This window comes from Carassius gibelio, chromosome B14 (assembly GCF_023724105.1).
Source record: "Carassius gibelio isolate Cgi1373 ecotype wild population from Czech Republic chromosome B14, carGib1.2-hapl.c, whole genome shotgun sequence".
NCBI lineage: Eukaryota > Metazoa > Chordata > Actinopteri > Cypriniformes > Cyprinidae > Carassius > Carassius gibelio.
Window position 1 is genome coordinate 22683470 of NC_068409.1, and position 16917 is coordinate 22700386.

Consider the following 16917-nt stretch of genomic DNA (forward strand, 5'->3'; position numbering starts at 1 on the left):
TTTTACAATCTTTTAAATTATAAATAGGGAGACTTTAGAAGATGTTTTGCTCCTCAAAATATCTGTTTATACTTGTTGTGCCACCCACGTATTTAGGACTGCAGTATATCAATAAAAATAACTTGTTAATCAGACAAAGTTATCGTTCAATCAGTATGGGTATTCAGTGACTGATTCTTGAAATATTAGATATTTGGATGGCATAAAAGGTATAAACAGGTACTTTGAGTAACAAAACACTTTCTAAAGTCTCCCTATTGGTTGTTTAAAATATTGTAAAAGTTTTGAAAATTAATAATATATCATGAACCATTATATTAGCAAGAAATGATGTTACCTGGAAATCTAAATTAATCACAGATATCCAAACTGTACACCAAATTAAAAAGGTTTCCCATTACTAATATTTATAAAGTAATTTTTATAGATGTCTTTACAGAACCGGTGTGGGTCAAAAGGGCACACATTCAGTTTTGTGGCAACACCTAAATATTATGACCCCAAAATGAACCCAGTACCAGCCAGATCTTATGTTGAGCCAGACTTAAACCCCCTCTTTCTGAATTTGTCTTGATAACCCCCATAAAAACACTATAAAAATAGTAATGAAAAATACCTATATACAAATTTTGTTCATTTAAACACTGTGACTACAGTTATTGTGCTCATCATGTTATATTGCAAAACACCTTTTCTGTTATTGACACTGAACACTGTTAAGGTTTCGGACAGGCCCAGAATTTTTTACATAAAGTAAACATCCCTTGTAAAAACTCTTGTCATTAAAGAAAAGTTGCAGTTCTGCTGACATAAATCTGTCAAGAGGTGGCAGCACTGAATAACATGCTGCCCTAATGAGAAAATAATTATATAAATTCTCAAATCAAACAGTGTCTTGTATATGCAGTCTACATTATTAGCACAAATATTGTGAAATTACTGCATAGCACATTTAACATGGTGTGGTTTTCTTATAATGCCCACGTGAACTCCTTCAAAAAGTGAACCAGGGAAATGCCCTGTAGTGTCAGGGATGGCATCATTCAGCGAGGAAGCAGAGGATAACTTCTCTCACTTGTATTCTGACGAAAAACATGGCTTTTCCTCCTCCTGTTCATAAACAAAGAGAAAAATGTCCATTATAAACTCACTGCTACATCATCATTTGAGTGACTCTTCAATTAGTGGCACTTCTGGTCACACCAGCTAGCTTACTTGCAAAAAATTCTACTTAATCTGCCATTTCTAATATATACTATTAATATGTTTATATACAATTATTTATTATATTGTCCGCATAAGCATGTACATTTAAATCAGCATTAGAATTTACAATACACAATAATCACTTATATTTAAAAAATAATCAATTGTTTCTGATTTAACCATATTAACACTTTTTATGTGTGTATTATACATGGGAAAGTAAAAAAGAGAAATTCAGTTACACACTATAAACACTAATAAACAATATTAGAAAAGTAATTAAATATGCAATTAAAAGGTTTACAGCTATTGTAATCAACACATTCAAATCTCCACCAAAAATTCTGTAAAAAAACAACAACAACAACAAAACAGCATTATACTGTATGTGCTGAGTTTCATTGCTTACCTTTGCCAGATAAACAGGCCAAACATCAACAGTAATGATATCACATCAGCCGAGATCCATATTCCCATGTAGATATTAGGCTCCTTTCATTATTACGTGGAAAGAGAGATACACAAACACAAAGGATTTCAGTTACATATTCAGACAAGCCCATGTGAACAAGAAATTGATTTTTTTTTTCTCTTTTACGGCAGAATACACAGTGATAGGTGACAAGATAGGCTGAGCTTTACCAGATGCCAGTCAGGCTTAGACATGTTTTTGAGGATGTGGCAAGCATTGGTGGTCACTGAACTGGCCCCTGAGCACCACAGTAATGAGAAGAGCCAGGGCTCATTCACAACCCACAGATTCACGGACACATTTTTTTCCCGCAGCTCACTGTACAGTGAAATAAAAAAGAAATGTATGTCAAAATAAAATCTTCCCTCAAATTCACTTGTCTTTGGCTTCATCTCAGCGACCTTTAGACAGGTCGCGACAAGCCAGTTTTTGTCACAATAGACAGGAGTGGCAAAACCGTTTTAACATGCAGTCTTATTCATCAGTCAAGATTTTCTTGTTTAATTCTATTCTTTCTTCATCTTTACTGTCAGGTAAAATTATTAAATGACAGGTGCACCCAACCGGATACAATAGCGTCTGGAAAAGGTTTCATCAATCATCATGTGTTGTATTTTGGTACTCTCCATTCCTGCTACTATAATCATTAGAAGATACATTTGTAGGTTTAAGCTTCAGATTGGCATTCATTTTTCATAGCAATTCTGTCATCTTTATAAGAAAATATAACCCTGTGAGAATGTTCCCTAAGGCTGTGAGATCATACCAACATGGATGACAGCAGCATCATGTCTCTGCATGTCAGATAGCCTGCACCGATCCTCCTACACTTACCTTATTTCGTGAGCATTCAGTGAACTGTATTTCATATTCAGAAAGCTTCCACCATCCGCATTCATGTCTTGTTCATTATGATACACCTGCTTGAACCCTGGTGCAATGTTTCTCACTTCGTGCCTAAATTCTGAAGGGAGCCACCATATCTGAAAGTGATGCACAAAATTACAATTACATTCAGTGGTGTAAAAACATTGTAACATTAAACTCAAAAACACTCAAACAAATCAGAAATGTTGCCTTATGTGATAGAAACAAATATTTAATTTCACTGATATTATTACCTTGTCTTGTGAGATGCCTGATTTTTTGATCGTTTCAGTGGTGTAGTAGGAGTCACTGTTTTGGAATCCTGTTGAGTTTTCATCATTTTTGAGGTCAAATATGAGGGAGACATTATGCGTTTTGGCCATGACTAAGAGCTCATTAAGAGAAGGTACTGTCTGGTTATTAGCCTCCATCTTCTCTTCCTTTGAGAGCGATGCCACTGACTGAAATGGATCTGTCTACATTTGAAAAATCAAAAGATCTCAGTTGAAACAAAGTTGTCATTTTGACATCACACTGCTGAAGAACTGATACGGTGGGAGAACTTTTTGTTCTCTGCTCGATATCTGCTCATACTGATGAAAGCTGCAACTTCAGTGGAGTTCAAGGTTGTTTGCTCTAATCAACAGACATTCCTTCTCATGTTGACTGCTTTATCTAGTTTGCATTCAAATTCAACTGCACATGAGCTGTCTTTACAACAGATCTTTCGTAATATAATATGATGAATATAATTGTGTAATATTTTGAAAAAAAAAAAAAAAATTATATTTCCATTATATTATTACATTACAGCAACTACTGTCAAATGTGTTGGACTATATAAAAGCTATATATATTGGAAAACTTAAATAAAATAAGGGCAATTGCAGATAAAGGTAATTGCAAAGGAATTGCAGATAAAAAAAAAAAAATTCTTTGTCCTCACCCTTACAAACCATTCGCCTGCATTTAAAGTCTTTAACTCCTCTAATGTGAAGTTAGTGTTCACGTCGCCATCCCGACCTAAAAACTTATCCTTCACGTCAGTTGTTCGCAGCAAAAAACTTGAACCATTGTCATGCATAAGAAAAGGCTTCTTGTCCTTACTGAAAAAAAAAGAGACGAGGATTGGACACACACATAAAAACACAGTATACACATACATATATAAATATACACACAAAACCAAACCAAGTGTTTCGGGAAACAATCCATTACCTGAGTTGCACATCTGTTTCAAATGCCACCACATCACACTCCATACTCTTCCTGAATGACATCATGGTGTTCTCTGGAGCCATCTAAACACATCATTATTCACATTTAAGAGACCATTATTTTACTAAATAAATATGTTCAGGTTTGCATGCCCTGTTTCAACAAAATTCAAAAGCTGTAGCATCTGTGTTCTTCACACGCCTCTGTTTCTATTCACAGTTAAGCTCCAGTACCCTGGTGAGTGCAGGGAGACAAACCAACAGAGCTTCAGATGTCAAAACACCTCCTCCACCTTCACCGCCAGAGACATTTTACAGCTTTTATAGGAATTGTAGATAGTCAGCTATTCAAATGATATTTTTGGATGTGGACTTCATGTTCTGTAATGACTGTAAATGTATTCACTGCGATTATTGTATCTATAAACTGCTAATATTTGAAAAATGTTTCAACAGACTGAGATGTTAATGAATCACATTCTCCCAAATTGATAGCTTACAACCTGGGAACAATGCCATAATCATCATAATCCTAAACCGATTCAGAATCTACAGCAGATGATTCATCGTGTGGCATGTCAAATTTATTCTAACAAAATTATGTGACAATCCTCATGCAGTTTACCAACAACATGAATAAAGAGCAAAGACAAGATTTTGAAGGGCACGCCAGTGTAAACATGTTTTAACACATGGAAAGTATGTCTCAAAATGAAAGTTACAACTAAGGCGTAACCACTTACCATCGGAGCACCGCGGTGTCCAATGAGAGCTGGTTTTGGGGGAAGATTATTGGTAATGCATGGAGAGCAGATAGCAAGAGGAGAGAGAAACACAGCAGCAGACACTACCAGGAAGGTCATCATTATTAAAACCTTACAAGCTACAAAGACAAAGACACACAGAAAAATATTCAGACACAAAGACTGACATAATTTGGCATTATTAAAGGCATCACTGGTGCTAACTTTCACATATACATCAACTGGTAACATATAACATTATGCTGTTAACATTATGCTGGTAACATTATTCTGTTCATAATGTGTATATAATCCTACAATGCTCTGTTCATAATGTACATACAATCCCTACATTGCATTCCTATTTATATTCTGTATATACTCTGCTCAATACAGTATATAGCAACTCCACTGTACATTCTGTATATCATAGCTTCACTTATACTCTGCACTTTTATATAAAACACTATATTCTTGCACTTCTGGTTAGGTGCTAACTGCATTTCATTAGCTCTGTACTTGTACTCTGCATAATGACAATAAAGTTGAATCTAATCTAATCTAATATCAAAATGTATAAAGTACACTGTAAAATACAGGTAATATACAAATTCTATAGATTTGAATTGAAATATTTTTTTTAACGTCTGTGCATTTATCTGTTTGCTGAAAAGCAATCTAACAAGCAATATAGTGTGCACTCAGAAGTTGTATTTGGAGACACTGACCAGCTGTTTTTGCTCTATGATAACTCTGGAACACCAGCCAGCTGATCAAGGTCAAAGCCACCACACCACACAGCTGCAGGAAAGGAGCAGTGGCCTGCGGGAAACCAAAGAGGGGATTTGAATACACTGTGCAGTACAACAATAGTGGTGTAACTAGAGATATGGACACCTGAGTGACAGTCTTGTGATTAATACAGTACACTATAGCATCATGCAGAGGAATATGCATGCTACCGGAGTAAAATAACACACTGCCATATAGAACAGATAGGGTGACAGGAAACACAATGAGAACCAGCTGCGAAGACATAAAGGACAATGTACTATTACAGAAATGATGAATGGCTGAATTCTTCTAACCTGAAATGACATATAGACACTTTTCCACTCCTCTTTCCATTTTATACAAATTCCAGCTGTGCCTAAAGTAACAGTGAGGAGACCTAAAAACAGAAACACCTGAACAGAGAATCATTAATGTACTGGGATCATTCATTAACATCTTGTAAAACTTCCTTCATGCACTATGACCAACAATGATATAGATTGTTACCCAACAGTTAAAGATAAATAATATGAGATTGCTTCCTCAAATATGAGCACTGAGGTTCTTTTGAAGCTAATTTTAAATTCAGATTTTATGTATAACAATTGATACATTAACCTGAAGTACATTTTCAAATATATTTATAAGGGGCAAAAATGGTTTGTTTTAAAAAAATATATAAAAACTGCTCTCGCTCTTTTTACATTATAGTTTTAAAACAATTGTTTATATAATATTTTCATAACTGACTTTAAGATGGCCTGTGTCTGGGACAAGATATATACAGTAATAACACAGAGAAGGCATTTAAGAGGTAGCAAAAATACTGAAAACAACCAACAAAAAGTACAAGTTGAAAGGGTAAAGATTACCTTATGCAGACAGTGTAAATTTAAGGGCTCTCTGATTGCTAAATGCAGCAATCCAAACACCTGAAATAATAACAATAAAAAAAGAATGTTCTCATTGGTATAGCCATTGTTTATGAATGCTATAAGCTGAGCAATCTGGATCACATTATCCCATGCAGTGTTTCAATCCTCTCTTCTTACCAGCAGAAGAAGGCAGTATATGGCCAGCACAGCAGAAACAACCATCACTATCATGTACCAGCTCACCCATTTTTTTAAGGTTTTGAAGGCAAGCCTGCAAAAGAAAATGAAACCGCAAAACGACAACCAGGTTTTACATGTAAACTTGGAAATACTGGGCCAAACAATGTGGTCATATAATCAGCAGGTGTGTAATTGTGTTTACGTGCTCACCAGTTTACATCATCATGGTCGTTGAAGGCAATAAAACAAACGTACATCCAACTCAGGGCAAGTATGGACACAAGAAACAGAAAGGAGAACCAGCAGCAAGCCCTCTATATACAAACAAAGCAAGAATTCACACTTCAATCATCTCTTTTCTTTTTCTGCAAGCTCTTCTCTTTGTCCTATTTACTGCACTAAAAAGAAGAATATGTTTATTTAAAACTTTCCCTCAATGCTCCACCTGTGTGCGTGACGTGATGATTTAAAGTCATAGGTTAGCCACAAATGAGAGCCTAGGGGCACTGGCACCGAGCCATCGTCTTCTCACGTTGAGTTTCGCCTACTGATCCCAATATTCAAAATAGGGGCCAATCTCTAAAGCGAGTGGTTATTATGATAGCTGATTGTTGCGAGTCCATCCCACACAGGGTTTTTATCAAATCTCTGAATGCAGCGGTAATTGTTTCTGACACAAATCAAAAGAATCGGGAGCCTTGCTTTTGTATCCAGGCTACTAATTAACATACTTTTCTGCCTGTCATGATCATCAGTCTTCACAGCTTTGTACTCACTTAAAAGGAAAGAGCGTTTACATGAGAATCGTTCATTAAGGAGGCATTCAGTGACAACAATTTTCTTTGATTCTGTTCTAGATTTATTAGACATGGTAAACTATTCCGCTTCTCTCAACTGATTGTGCCATGTGAAAACCGTCTGCAAATTCTAAGAGGTAATGGGTGCATCATTGATGTGCAACTTCATTTTGCAATGGTAAGAATAAAATAATAATATCTCACATTTTGTGTCCTGGTTTGACTGTTCCATTGACAACTGTAGATTCCTCTGAGGCAGGTTCGGCAGATCGAGAACATTGTTGTTGTTGTTTTCCTCCTCTAATGATTCCAGCTGAATGTATATGGATGAATAGGGGTCCAGGATGTAGTGAGGTTAACTCATTTATACTGGTGCAGGTGTTTGATATTGAATGACTCACTGCCTGAAATCGAGTAGGAGGGAAGAGAATACAAGATGGTGGTTATGCAAGGAAACCTGTTCTCAAAACTCAAAACTGAACTGTGCTCACAATGCCTGGCTTAGTTAGTTAAAAGCCCTTGAATAAGGGTTAGAGAGAAATATATAGGCTCCAGTCACATGACACAGCAGGTATGGAAAGGTTGAATTTAATTATGAAGTAGTGGTCTCAAAAGCCCCGAAGCAGAAAACTATAACAAGATCTGTCACTCAACTGCTACAGCTGTGAATGATAAATAATATCATCTATTTTAACCACACCCTATAATAAAATGTTGCCTGATGTTGGAACATAGTAATCTGAGTGTCCTACTGTAAACTATATGAACAACTGATATGAGATATTAAGGATTATACGGAGCAAGTAAAAATGCATTGCCCCTTGTTTTGACAGGTTGTGCATAACCTGAAATATAATCTTCAGTGTTATGACGATGTTCTTTCTGTGGAGGCATTTTTTGTTTTCCAGGTTCAGTGGGTGTCAAGACTCACGATCAGATAAACATGTCTTAGCAGTAAGTGCTTTAAGTGCTAAAGGCAACTCAGTAAGGAGCTGATTAGCACATCAGGAAGGCAAAATCATATTAGAACAGAAATATAAGTAAAATACCTGTATGTTCTTATATCTGACAAGGAAAAGAACCTATAATCAGGTATAAAACATTACAACTAAGGCGAAGGGGGACTAGTTCTCCCGTTATCAAGTGTTATAAAGTTATCAAGCAGCGCAAATAAAGCCTTTCGTGTAATCCCTCCTACTCTGTGGAAAGAAATTGAATTGAAAATGACAATGGAAGCTCCAATACAGGCATTTATCGGGGATAACAAACTCAGGCATCAATCAGAAAATACACCCAATCCATGGATTGACATTTCATTTAAAGTGTGGTTTGAAATTGTTACAAAGAACAAATTGACACACAACAATAAACTGCTAAGGTGGATGGGATATGATACAGAATCTTCCCCTAATAGAAGAGACAAGAGATACAAAAATTGTGAACAAAGCCCTCATATGTTTTGGGAACTCTTAGAAAATAAGAACTGTAAAAGTTTTGAAGAAATCAAAGAAAATTTTGGTCAGGAAAAATCAAGATTTTTATAGATTTTTGCAAATGAGGCATTATTTAGAGCATGATATAAAAAAGGAAAATTTTGATGTTAAGGTAAACATTATTAAACTCTTTATTTACGCATACCAATCTAAACTAAACAAGAAACTTATTTCAAAGATATATTCAGGGATAGAAACTTTAAAAGGAGATGATACACACTACATAAAACAAAAATGAAAGTGAAGGAAATTAAGGAAATGAAGCAAATATTAAAATGAGCGATAAAGAATGGGAAGATCTCACTCAACAAATATGAAGAGTGATATCATCCTTAGCATGGGGGGAACATGGGTGGGAAAACTGGGAGAACAGAATGCAATTCAAGTTCATATTTTCTGGAGTTGTCCTTCGATGGAGAAATATTGGATGGAACTCAAACAATGTATGGACAAGATATTACGCCTAATATCCCTTTCAATTTTTACACATTTTATTTGGGAAGACTTTATATGCAAGGCAAAAAAATGTTTAAAATTATGCTACTGTACTAGCAGGAAAAATGGGAATTACTAGGAAGTAGCTAAAGGTGGATGCACCAAGAAAGGAAAATTAGGTTGATGTGATGCATGATATATAAATTATGGAGAAAGTGAAGTACACTGTTAGATTTGGTTTGAGACGTTGTGGAATGGATTCTTGGAATTTATTAGGCCAATAAGATCAGACTTTGTGTAAAATAGAATACCTGGGAAACTCTACTATTGTGGTTGGAGGGGGGTGGGTTCATTTAGTTCTGGGGAAAAAAATCTTGTATGATCTTGTGTACAAATATTTTCACATTCATAGAAATAAAAATTGCACAGTGTCAGTCGAACCTTTGAATAAATTTGAATTCTGAATGTTTATCCTGATCTTAAAGGACTCTTTTTAATCTAAAGAAATATACATTAAATCATTGTTAAAAAAATATATTTAGGGTCAGAATTAAAAAAAAAAACTTTTATCCTGCAAGAATGACTTAAATTAACCAAAAGTTACAGTAAAGACATTTACAATGTTAATGTTGCTGGACTTTCTGTTCAAAGTAGTATGGCTTTCACAAAAATATTAATCAGCACAATTGTTGTCGACATCAATAATAAGAAATTTTACTTGAGCACCAAATCAGCATATTATGATTTCTGAAGGACCATGTGACACTGAAGACTGGAGTAATGATGCTGACAATTCAGCTTTGCATGACCAGAATAAATTACTTTTACACTAAAGGAAATTTGTGTAGATAATTCTGCTGTGGCAGAATACTATTTCACAATATTACTGTCTTAATGTATTATTTGATCAAATAAATGAACCTTTGCTAAGCATCAAGTGTTTACTAGTGCTTCTCAAATTTCTACAAATGTCACAACATTTCTACAGTTTCTTTTGTTTTGTAAAAGGAAAGCTGACAATACCACTTCTTGGATCTTGTCACGAGATCTTGATTTGTCAAATCTTCACTTAGCATCATAAAATCATACACATCATAAAAGTATCAAAGGTTACTCATTGATGTTAGCTTGGTGTTTAAAACAGCTTCACAATCAGTCAACTACACAGCACGTTACATTTCTGTGTTGCAAACATTAAATAGTCTACTAATAACGAAAGTATTGGGATAAAGGTTTAGGCTATAGTCCGGATATAGCTGATGCTGGAAGCCGCTTTCAATATCAGAAACTGACCTTTGGAACTCATTAGGCTACGCTTCAAATAAAAACGATAGAATCAAGTTCATTCATTTATTTAAAATATATATTTATTTAAAATATGTATTATATAGTTGAAATAAAGGAATGAAATCGATTCGATCGTTTCTGAAGGAATCTCTCAGTTGAATGAATTAGACATTTTAACAGTCACTGGTCGCTATCTATTGTGTAACAGATGGCCTTCAATCTTTATTTGAAGCGTAATGACTTCCAAAGGTCAATTTCTCATATTGAAAGCGGCTGCCACAGCATCAGCTGTATCCAGACTATAACTTGATTATTTACATATTTTTATTTTTATTAGGCTCATTTATAACCTTTTAGACTCATTTATAACAATAAATAAAACATTTAGTAAGAAACCTAAGTGAATTAGCCTATATATTATTTCGTTTTTGTCTAATGTTTTGTTTTCAGAATCGTGGGAGACCGGTGATTTCTATTCTAAAAGTCAATTATCCACAGTCTACTATTATAACTGTTTATAATAGCCTATCAAAATGTATAGCCTAGACAAGGGGCCCGTTCTTCGTATGTCGCTAACTCAGTTGGTTGGATCTGATTGATGATTTGATCTTGGATTTGGTTCTTCGAAGCTAATCCTGGATTTGCTGTCATAGCAACAGGTCCTTAAATTAAAATCTGCTTGGGAGGTTTAATATAGATAATTTTGAGTCGCGCAGCTTTCATGGCAGTGGCTAAATGGAGTGCACCAGATGCAGATAACAGGGGGCAAATTCAAGCTCAAACCGCTCATGTCATGTCAAACATGTCAGCCCATGTCAGAAGCAATATCTGTATAAATCACGCGGTATTAAAGAAACAGCTCACACAATGTAATTAACATCAAAATAAATTCACAAGAGCAAGAATATTGTTTGCACATGTTTATTTACATTAAAGGCCAAATAACTAAAATAATAATAGCACAAGTATACATCAGGAACATCTTTAACTCTGTCTAAATATAATTTAATAATTGCAATGCCTTCTGATCCTTTCCTTAGGAAAGTGTGCTAAATAGCTAATTTAACATAAAAATACTATACATACAGTATATATGTTTCTATTGTATTATGGAGGGACACTTTCATAAACTTTTCTATACCCCTCTGATTATACAATGGTAAATATTACAATAACATAGCACAACAACAGTGATCAGCAATAATGATAAGCCTTCATTCACAATAAAAATAATAATGTCATATATATCGTAACACAGTCTTGGGGTTAAGAAGTGGATTATCCTTCATCTGAAATGTTTGTCTTTTCATCCTGAAATGCAAGGCAACTGTTGTATCACAATAATTAGAGACCACAGTTTCCACAAATCCCTTCACTCGATTGGGATGTTCTCTTTTACCCTGGACTGCAAGGGCAGTGACTGTAACATTTTGCGTATTTTGCAGTATTAAACATATACAGTCTATTTATTAAACATGTATTTATACAGATTTCATCAGGCTCAGAAAATTCTTCAAAAAGAACACAAAGAATGGCCTTCTCAGCTGCCATAGTTGCAACTCTTGTGTCATCAGAACAGGGTGTTCAACTCATCACCGTTTCTGTTTAAAAAATGTTTTGCTCCGTTTTTGTCGGGGCTGAACGCAGCCATGATCTTGACCCTTAGGAAACTTTAATTAATGCAGTCATTTAACAAATCTGTTAAAATATAAAATTCAATGAAGGACTAAGTACTTCATTGAAAAGCCTGTACAAATATTAGAAATTGTGAATATAAATAATTATTAGTCATGTAAAAAAAAAAAACCTGCACATTTCATTTATCTGTTATAACTTTTATGTAGTTTTGTTCGCTTGGCTGTTTCCTTGTAAAAAAGAAAAAGTCCAGAAATTTGTCAAGTTTTTGCTGATCGTGGTTTCGAGTATACATAACCCCTTTTAAACCAACCCATGAACGTGCAATTATCTCAAATAACACAATCCAGCCATACTAATCATCAACAACAGGTGCGTTCGAAGAACGGAATTAGGCAGATCCTGTTTAGCGCGATAATATCATCTTGAATGTGCTGGTTCACTGATAAACATCGTAAACATGTTTCACGGTATGTGGGTCAGTGCAATTCCAGATAAAAAGTCTACATTATATTTTCCTGTATGAAGGATACATAGTAAAAAGTAAAAGCATGACAAGAAGTCTATTTGAAATTAAAAAATATACAATCATACATTGTAACCATTGCAGTGAGCAGTTTCTTTAAGGAACAGCGACACGGTTCACAAAAACCCAGGGTAAAACATGTTATTCAGACTTGACAAGGAATAAAGGAAACTTGCCAAGTGTTTAGTGGATGTTCTGGATCTGCCGACAGGTATGGCAGTAGATTTAATAAGTCACTTAACTCCCCATTTCAGGTCAGAAAAGTACTTTGTCAACTGTAAATCATGATTAGAAGACCCCAGTCGAGATCCTTATCCAGCAGGCTGTCTAAATCTATAGAAATCATCCAGTGTTGGACTAATTCAAGGATTTGCTTAGCATGACACCACATTTCTCAGAGCATACCACAGCTCCTTTGTCATATTTATGACCTGAGATTTTTTAAAGGGTCTTTTCTTTTCCGTATGAGCCAATTTCTAGGATTTTTTTATCATTCAAAGGGTCTTGCAAAAACTTTTACTTTCTAAACCATTTACACCAACTTTTCAACATTTTTATCTTGGTTGTATGTCAATTTTTTAGGGACCAATAAAATACATTTATAAAAGCACTTATAAAATACATTCAAGTAGAACTGCTGAGCCAACAAAAGAGTGTTACAGAGGAATTGGCATCCAGATTCTGTAGAAGTAGCTGTTTTTTTTTAATCTAAAAACTGAGCCATATTTCAAAAAAATTACTTTAATTTAACAAGTTCAGCAGACATGAGTAATACACATTGTACATTTTTACAAACTATCAAATGCCAGTATAATTTTGTTAAAGGGTTCATATTATGTGATTTCTTGTTTTCCTTTTTAGTGTTATTGTTATTTGTGCATGTACTCATTCAAACACGCCCCCACATGTCTACGTCACAATGTGGAAATATTTGCGTAATGCCACCCAAATGTTCAACGCAAAGAAACAAAGGCATGGTTTCAGTAACCGCAGTAGTGTTGAAACAGCCATGTCAGGGAGACAGATGCTTGTGTTTCTATGCAAAAGCAAAGGCACTTTATTTGGACTTCCGGAAGTAGATGCAATGAGGAATCATTGTTAAGATCTGTTTACAACAAAACAGCACAATGTTAGAATTTGTTAGAATTAGAAGATGTTAGAATTTGTGCAACGCATTTTATCGGCGACAGTTTTGTGAACCTAAGAGAGTACAAGACTGACTGTGCAAAGGCTATTTCTAAAATAAAATGGGTCAATTCATACTTTGCTAAGACAATCTGGGGCTTCAAAATCAGCTACTGAAAGAATGTTTTGTTATTAGTTTAAGTATTTGCTATTGACTGTTCAAATAAGGAGTTTTGCACACGGTAGAGTGTGTGTGTGTGTGTGTGTGTGTGAGGAGATCAGTGTCACATCACAGCAGTGAACAGCCTGTCAGACATCCTAGCACCTCAGCTGTCTCAACCGTGACTTGTGTACTGCATCATCACTGTGTTTGTCACGCGACTCTGTTGCCCTTTCAGGATTGAACTGATGGTAAAACTAACGACATTATTTAATCTTTACATTTAAGTTGAAGGCTGAAGCTCGCCATTATGGAAAATGGGCGTTTCCGACGCATGCTTGTGATGTTCAGCCACACGAAGAATTTTTGAGACTTACAATGATACAACAACAGTTTGTTTCATATGGGATGATCTCTGCCAAAAAGATGTATCCTTTTGTTTTGGAAGAAAAAAGACGTTTCAATACTTAAACTGTTGCTGACAGAGTTGACAAGTACACTACATTTGGAAAGAATCAGGTACACCCTAATAGACAAGATTTTGTTATTTGAAAATTTGTGAAGGCTTTAATTTCCTTTTTACAAACTTGTGATTAATATGTTCATTATGCCTTCAATATCTTTTACGACTGAATTGCACTTATGGGTCAAGTTTTTGGGTGGGGTGGGGCGCGGTTGGGGGGTTCTTTTTTTATGTTTATTTGGAAACAGTTGTTGTAGCTGTTGCTAGGTATGTGACAATGTTTGATGTGATACTTTAAGAAAAGAGTAATATTTTATATAATCATGTGCTTTTAAATGTTTTGTGCAGATGTCAATGATGGTTTGTGCCAGAGTTGGAGAACTGTTGTCGTAGCTGGTACTAGTATGTGATATATATATATATATATATATATATATATATATATATATATATATATATGTCATATATATTACAACAGGTTAAAGTGAATGTTTGTTTTATGTTGTGCTGTATGGAAATGTGTATTGTTGTATTTATGTATGTTATTCAGTGTGTGGTGTTTTAAAAATTATTTTGAATGTTCAAGCCCAATAAGGAAGATGTCTTTCTGGCTCTGTTTTGAATTTTTTAACTATTTATGTCTGATGTCAAATATTGCACACTTGCATATGATATATCGGGGATGTCGAACCCTTCTGGTACAAACTTGTTTAGATTTTCTTTTTTTTTCTTTTTTAGATAGATTTTTTACAATTATTATTTCAAGAAATTTTCATTATTCAAAATATGTATTAAAGAAAAAAGAAAGGAAAAGAAAAGAAGTCTATGCAAAACTATGTAAAACATGAATCAAACGGCCAAGTGAATGCACATGTTGTTGAGAACAATGCATGTGACTTGTCTATGTTGTGAAATAAAAGAATTAACTAGTTGAAGAATTGTTCATGAAACCCTGAATTTCACTTTCTTCATTAATCTTGAACTACAAACTTCAGACTACTGTGATACGCATGAAAATCATGTGCCCATTTTTGTAGAACATACAATATTACAGTTAGTGAATTAAATTAAGTAAATACACTAGCTCTGCCAAATAAAATAATCAAGTTGTTGATGTCACACTTTCTTTATTAAAGCATTTAAGTACCATTGTGTGTGTGACTGCGAGAGCCTTCAACCCATTCTAAAACGAATTCACAACCTCAGGTCTTGATCTGCAGTTCAGTGACATCATGGGACAATTACATGTCTTTTTTTTAACCCAAGGGCATTTAAAATATTATTAAGGCTAAATTTAGTTTATCAAATCGACCTCACAGACACATTTCTTTATTTGCAACAAGCAACTTGCAATTTGTAATAATTTCCAAATCCAAGTAAACGTTTAACCGAAACGTGTATTTTTTACTCCATAAACACGGTTTAACTTTAACCTCTTAATAACCCGTGATTTGCCAAAATTCTGAACTTTTGTTTTTGCAAATATGTGCATTTTTTAATGGTAGCATGCCATGGTTTACCTAAATCTGTTTTTTATATTTATTTACAAGGATGCTATAAGCACCTGTAATGACTAACACACACGACGATATTCAGGTCGCACGCCATTCAGTAATATTAGATAAGAACAGATCTTAGTTAGTCGAGAGAGAAAACTGATTTTAAATATGTACGTTGGTCCCTTACCTTGCTTTAAAAAGTACATTTAATATTGAAAACCCCGTCAGACTCCCAAACTTCAGCACTCTTCGGCAGTCTGAGCACTCGAGCTCGTGCTGAGACATAAATCCCGTGGACCGAGTATAAATGAGGCGCTGACAATGAATGAGCTTCACATTACTTGAAGGCTGCTTTGTATGTATGGACAAGCACCAGAGGAGTTCCCAGAGGGCGCTCAAAGAGCTACATTCAGATTGGGAATCTTAAGCGTGTACCCATTTAAGTCTTATAAAAGCATGAGATGCTGCCTGACACACACATATATATAAGATCTTTATAATAACATTTCTGTCCACTGGCTTTAGCTCTCCTTTATGTACATTTGCATAAACATATAGTAATGCATCCATAAACAAGTATAACCTAAGGAACACATAGAAAAATCAGAAGTAATAAAATAAAAATAAAATTTGAATTAAAATTTAAAAAAGGCAATAGTTTAGACTTATATACAGGAAATAATATATGTGGAATATGTGTTTCCATATAGCTCTTAAAGCCAGTAATGTAATGCTACTGTTTTTTTTTATGCTGTTCTCATTTTGTGGTTTTACAAATAATGTATATTTGGGTGGCTGACATATAAGCCTGATTTATATATATATATATATATATATATATATATATATATATATATATATATATATATATATATATATATATTACTTCAACTATTAGGCATCAAAAATAATGAGCTGTGTTGTACTGACTCGTGAATTTCCAAAAATATGTGGTCTTTAAGATGTTGTTCTGGATATTGGATTTATTTACCAATTTGGTGCATTTGTGCCTAAAATTGTCATATGGTGTGACATAAAAGTCATTCTATATAAAATGTAATTGGGATATTCTCTCCCTAAATAACTAACTTCACCATACATCTTTATCATTACTATAAGATTGAAAATTATTTTGTGCAGATCCATTAGATTTTGTATTATTT

The 16917-nt window shown here is 34.5% G+C and overlaps 1 protein-coding gene across 1 annotated transcript; it reads right to left on the reverse strand.

Moving 5' to 3' along the window:
- Positions 1 to 656: 656 nt before the first annotated feature.
- Positions 657 to 16095, reverse strand: LOC127971918 (glycerophosphoinositol inositolphosphodiesterase GDPD2-like). Its single transcript, XM_052575246.1, has 15 exons — positions 15942 to 16095; positions 7336 to 7535; positions 6545 to 6648; positions 6332 to 6425; positions 6152 to 6211; positions 5594 to 5692; positions 5234 to 5327; positions 4506 to 4645; positions 3764 to 3846; positions 3492 to 3651; positions 2800 to 3021; positions 2513 to 2661; positions 1849 to 1996; positions 1616 to 1698; positions 657 to 1110 (listed from the first exon to the last, which is right to left on the reverse strand). The coding sequence occupies exons 2-15, from the start codon at positions 7408 to 7410 to the stop codon at positions 1044 to 1046; spliced, it is 1578 nt and encodes a 525-aa protein (XP_052431206.1). The 5' UTR covers positions 7411 to 7535; positions 15942 to 16095; the 3' UTR covers positions 657 to 1043.
- Between the last annotated feature and the right edge of the window lie 822 nt (positions 16096 to 16917).

Bases quoted from the DNA above. Each gene is read 5' to 3' on its own strand.
- LOC127971918 (XM_052575246.1), bottom strand. From the start codon at position 7,410: ATGTTCTCGATCTGCCGAACCTGCCTCAGAGGAATCTACAGTTGTCAA. The intron at 4,646-5,233 runs GTCAGTGTCTCC...TTGTCTTTGTAG, and splicing joins TCATAGAGCAAAAACAGCTG to CTTGTAAGGTTTTAATAATG. The intron at 1,111-1,615 runs GTAAGCAATGAA...GTTTATGAACAG, and splicing joins GGCCTGTTTATCTGGCAAAG to GAGGAGGAAAAGCCATGTTT.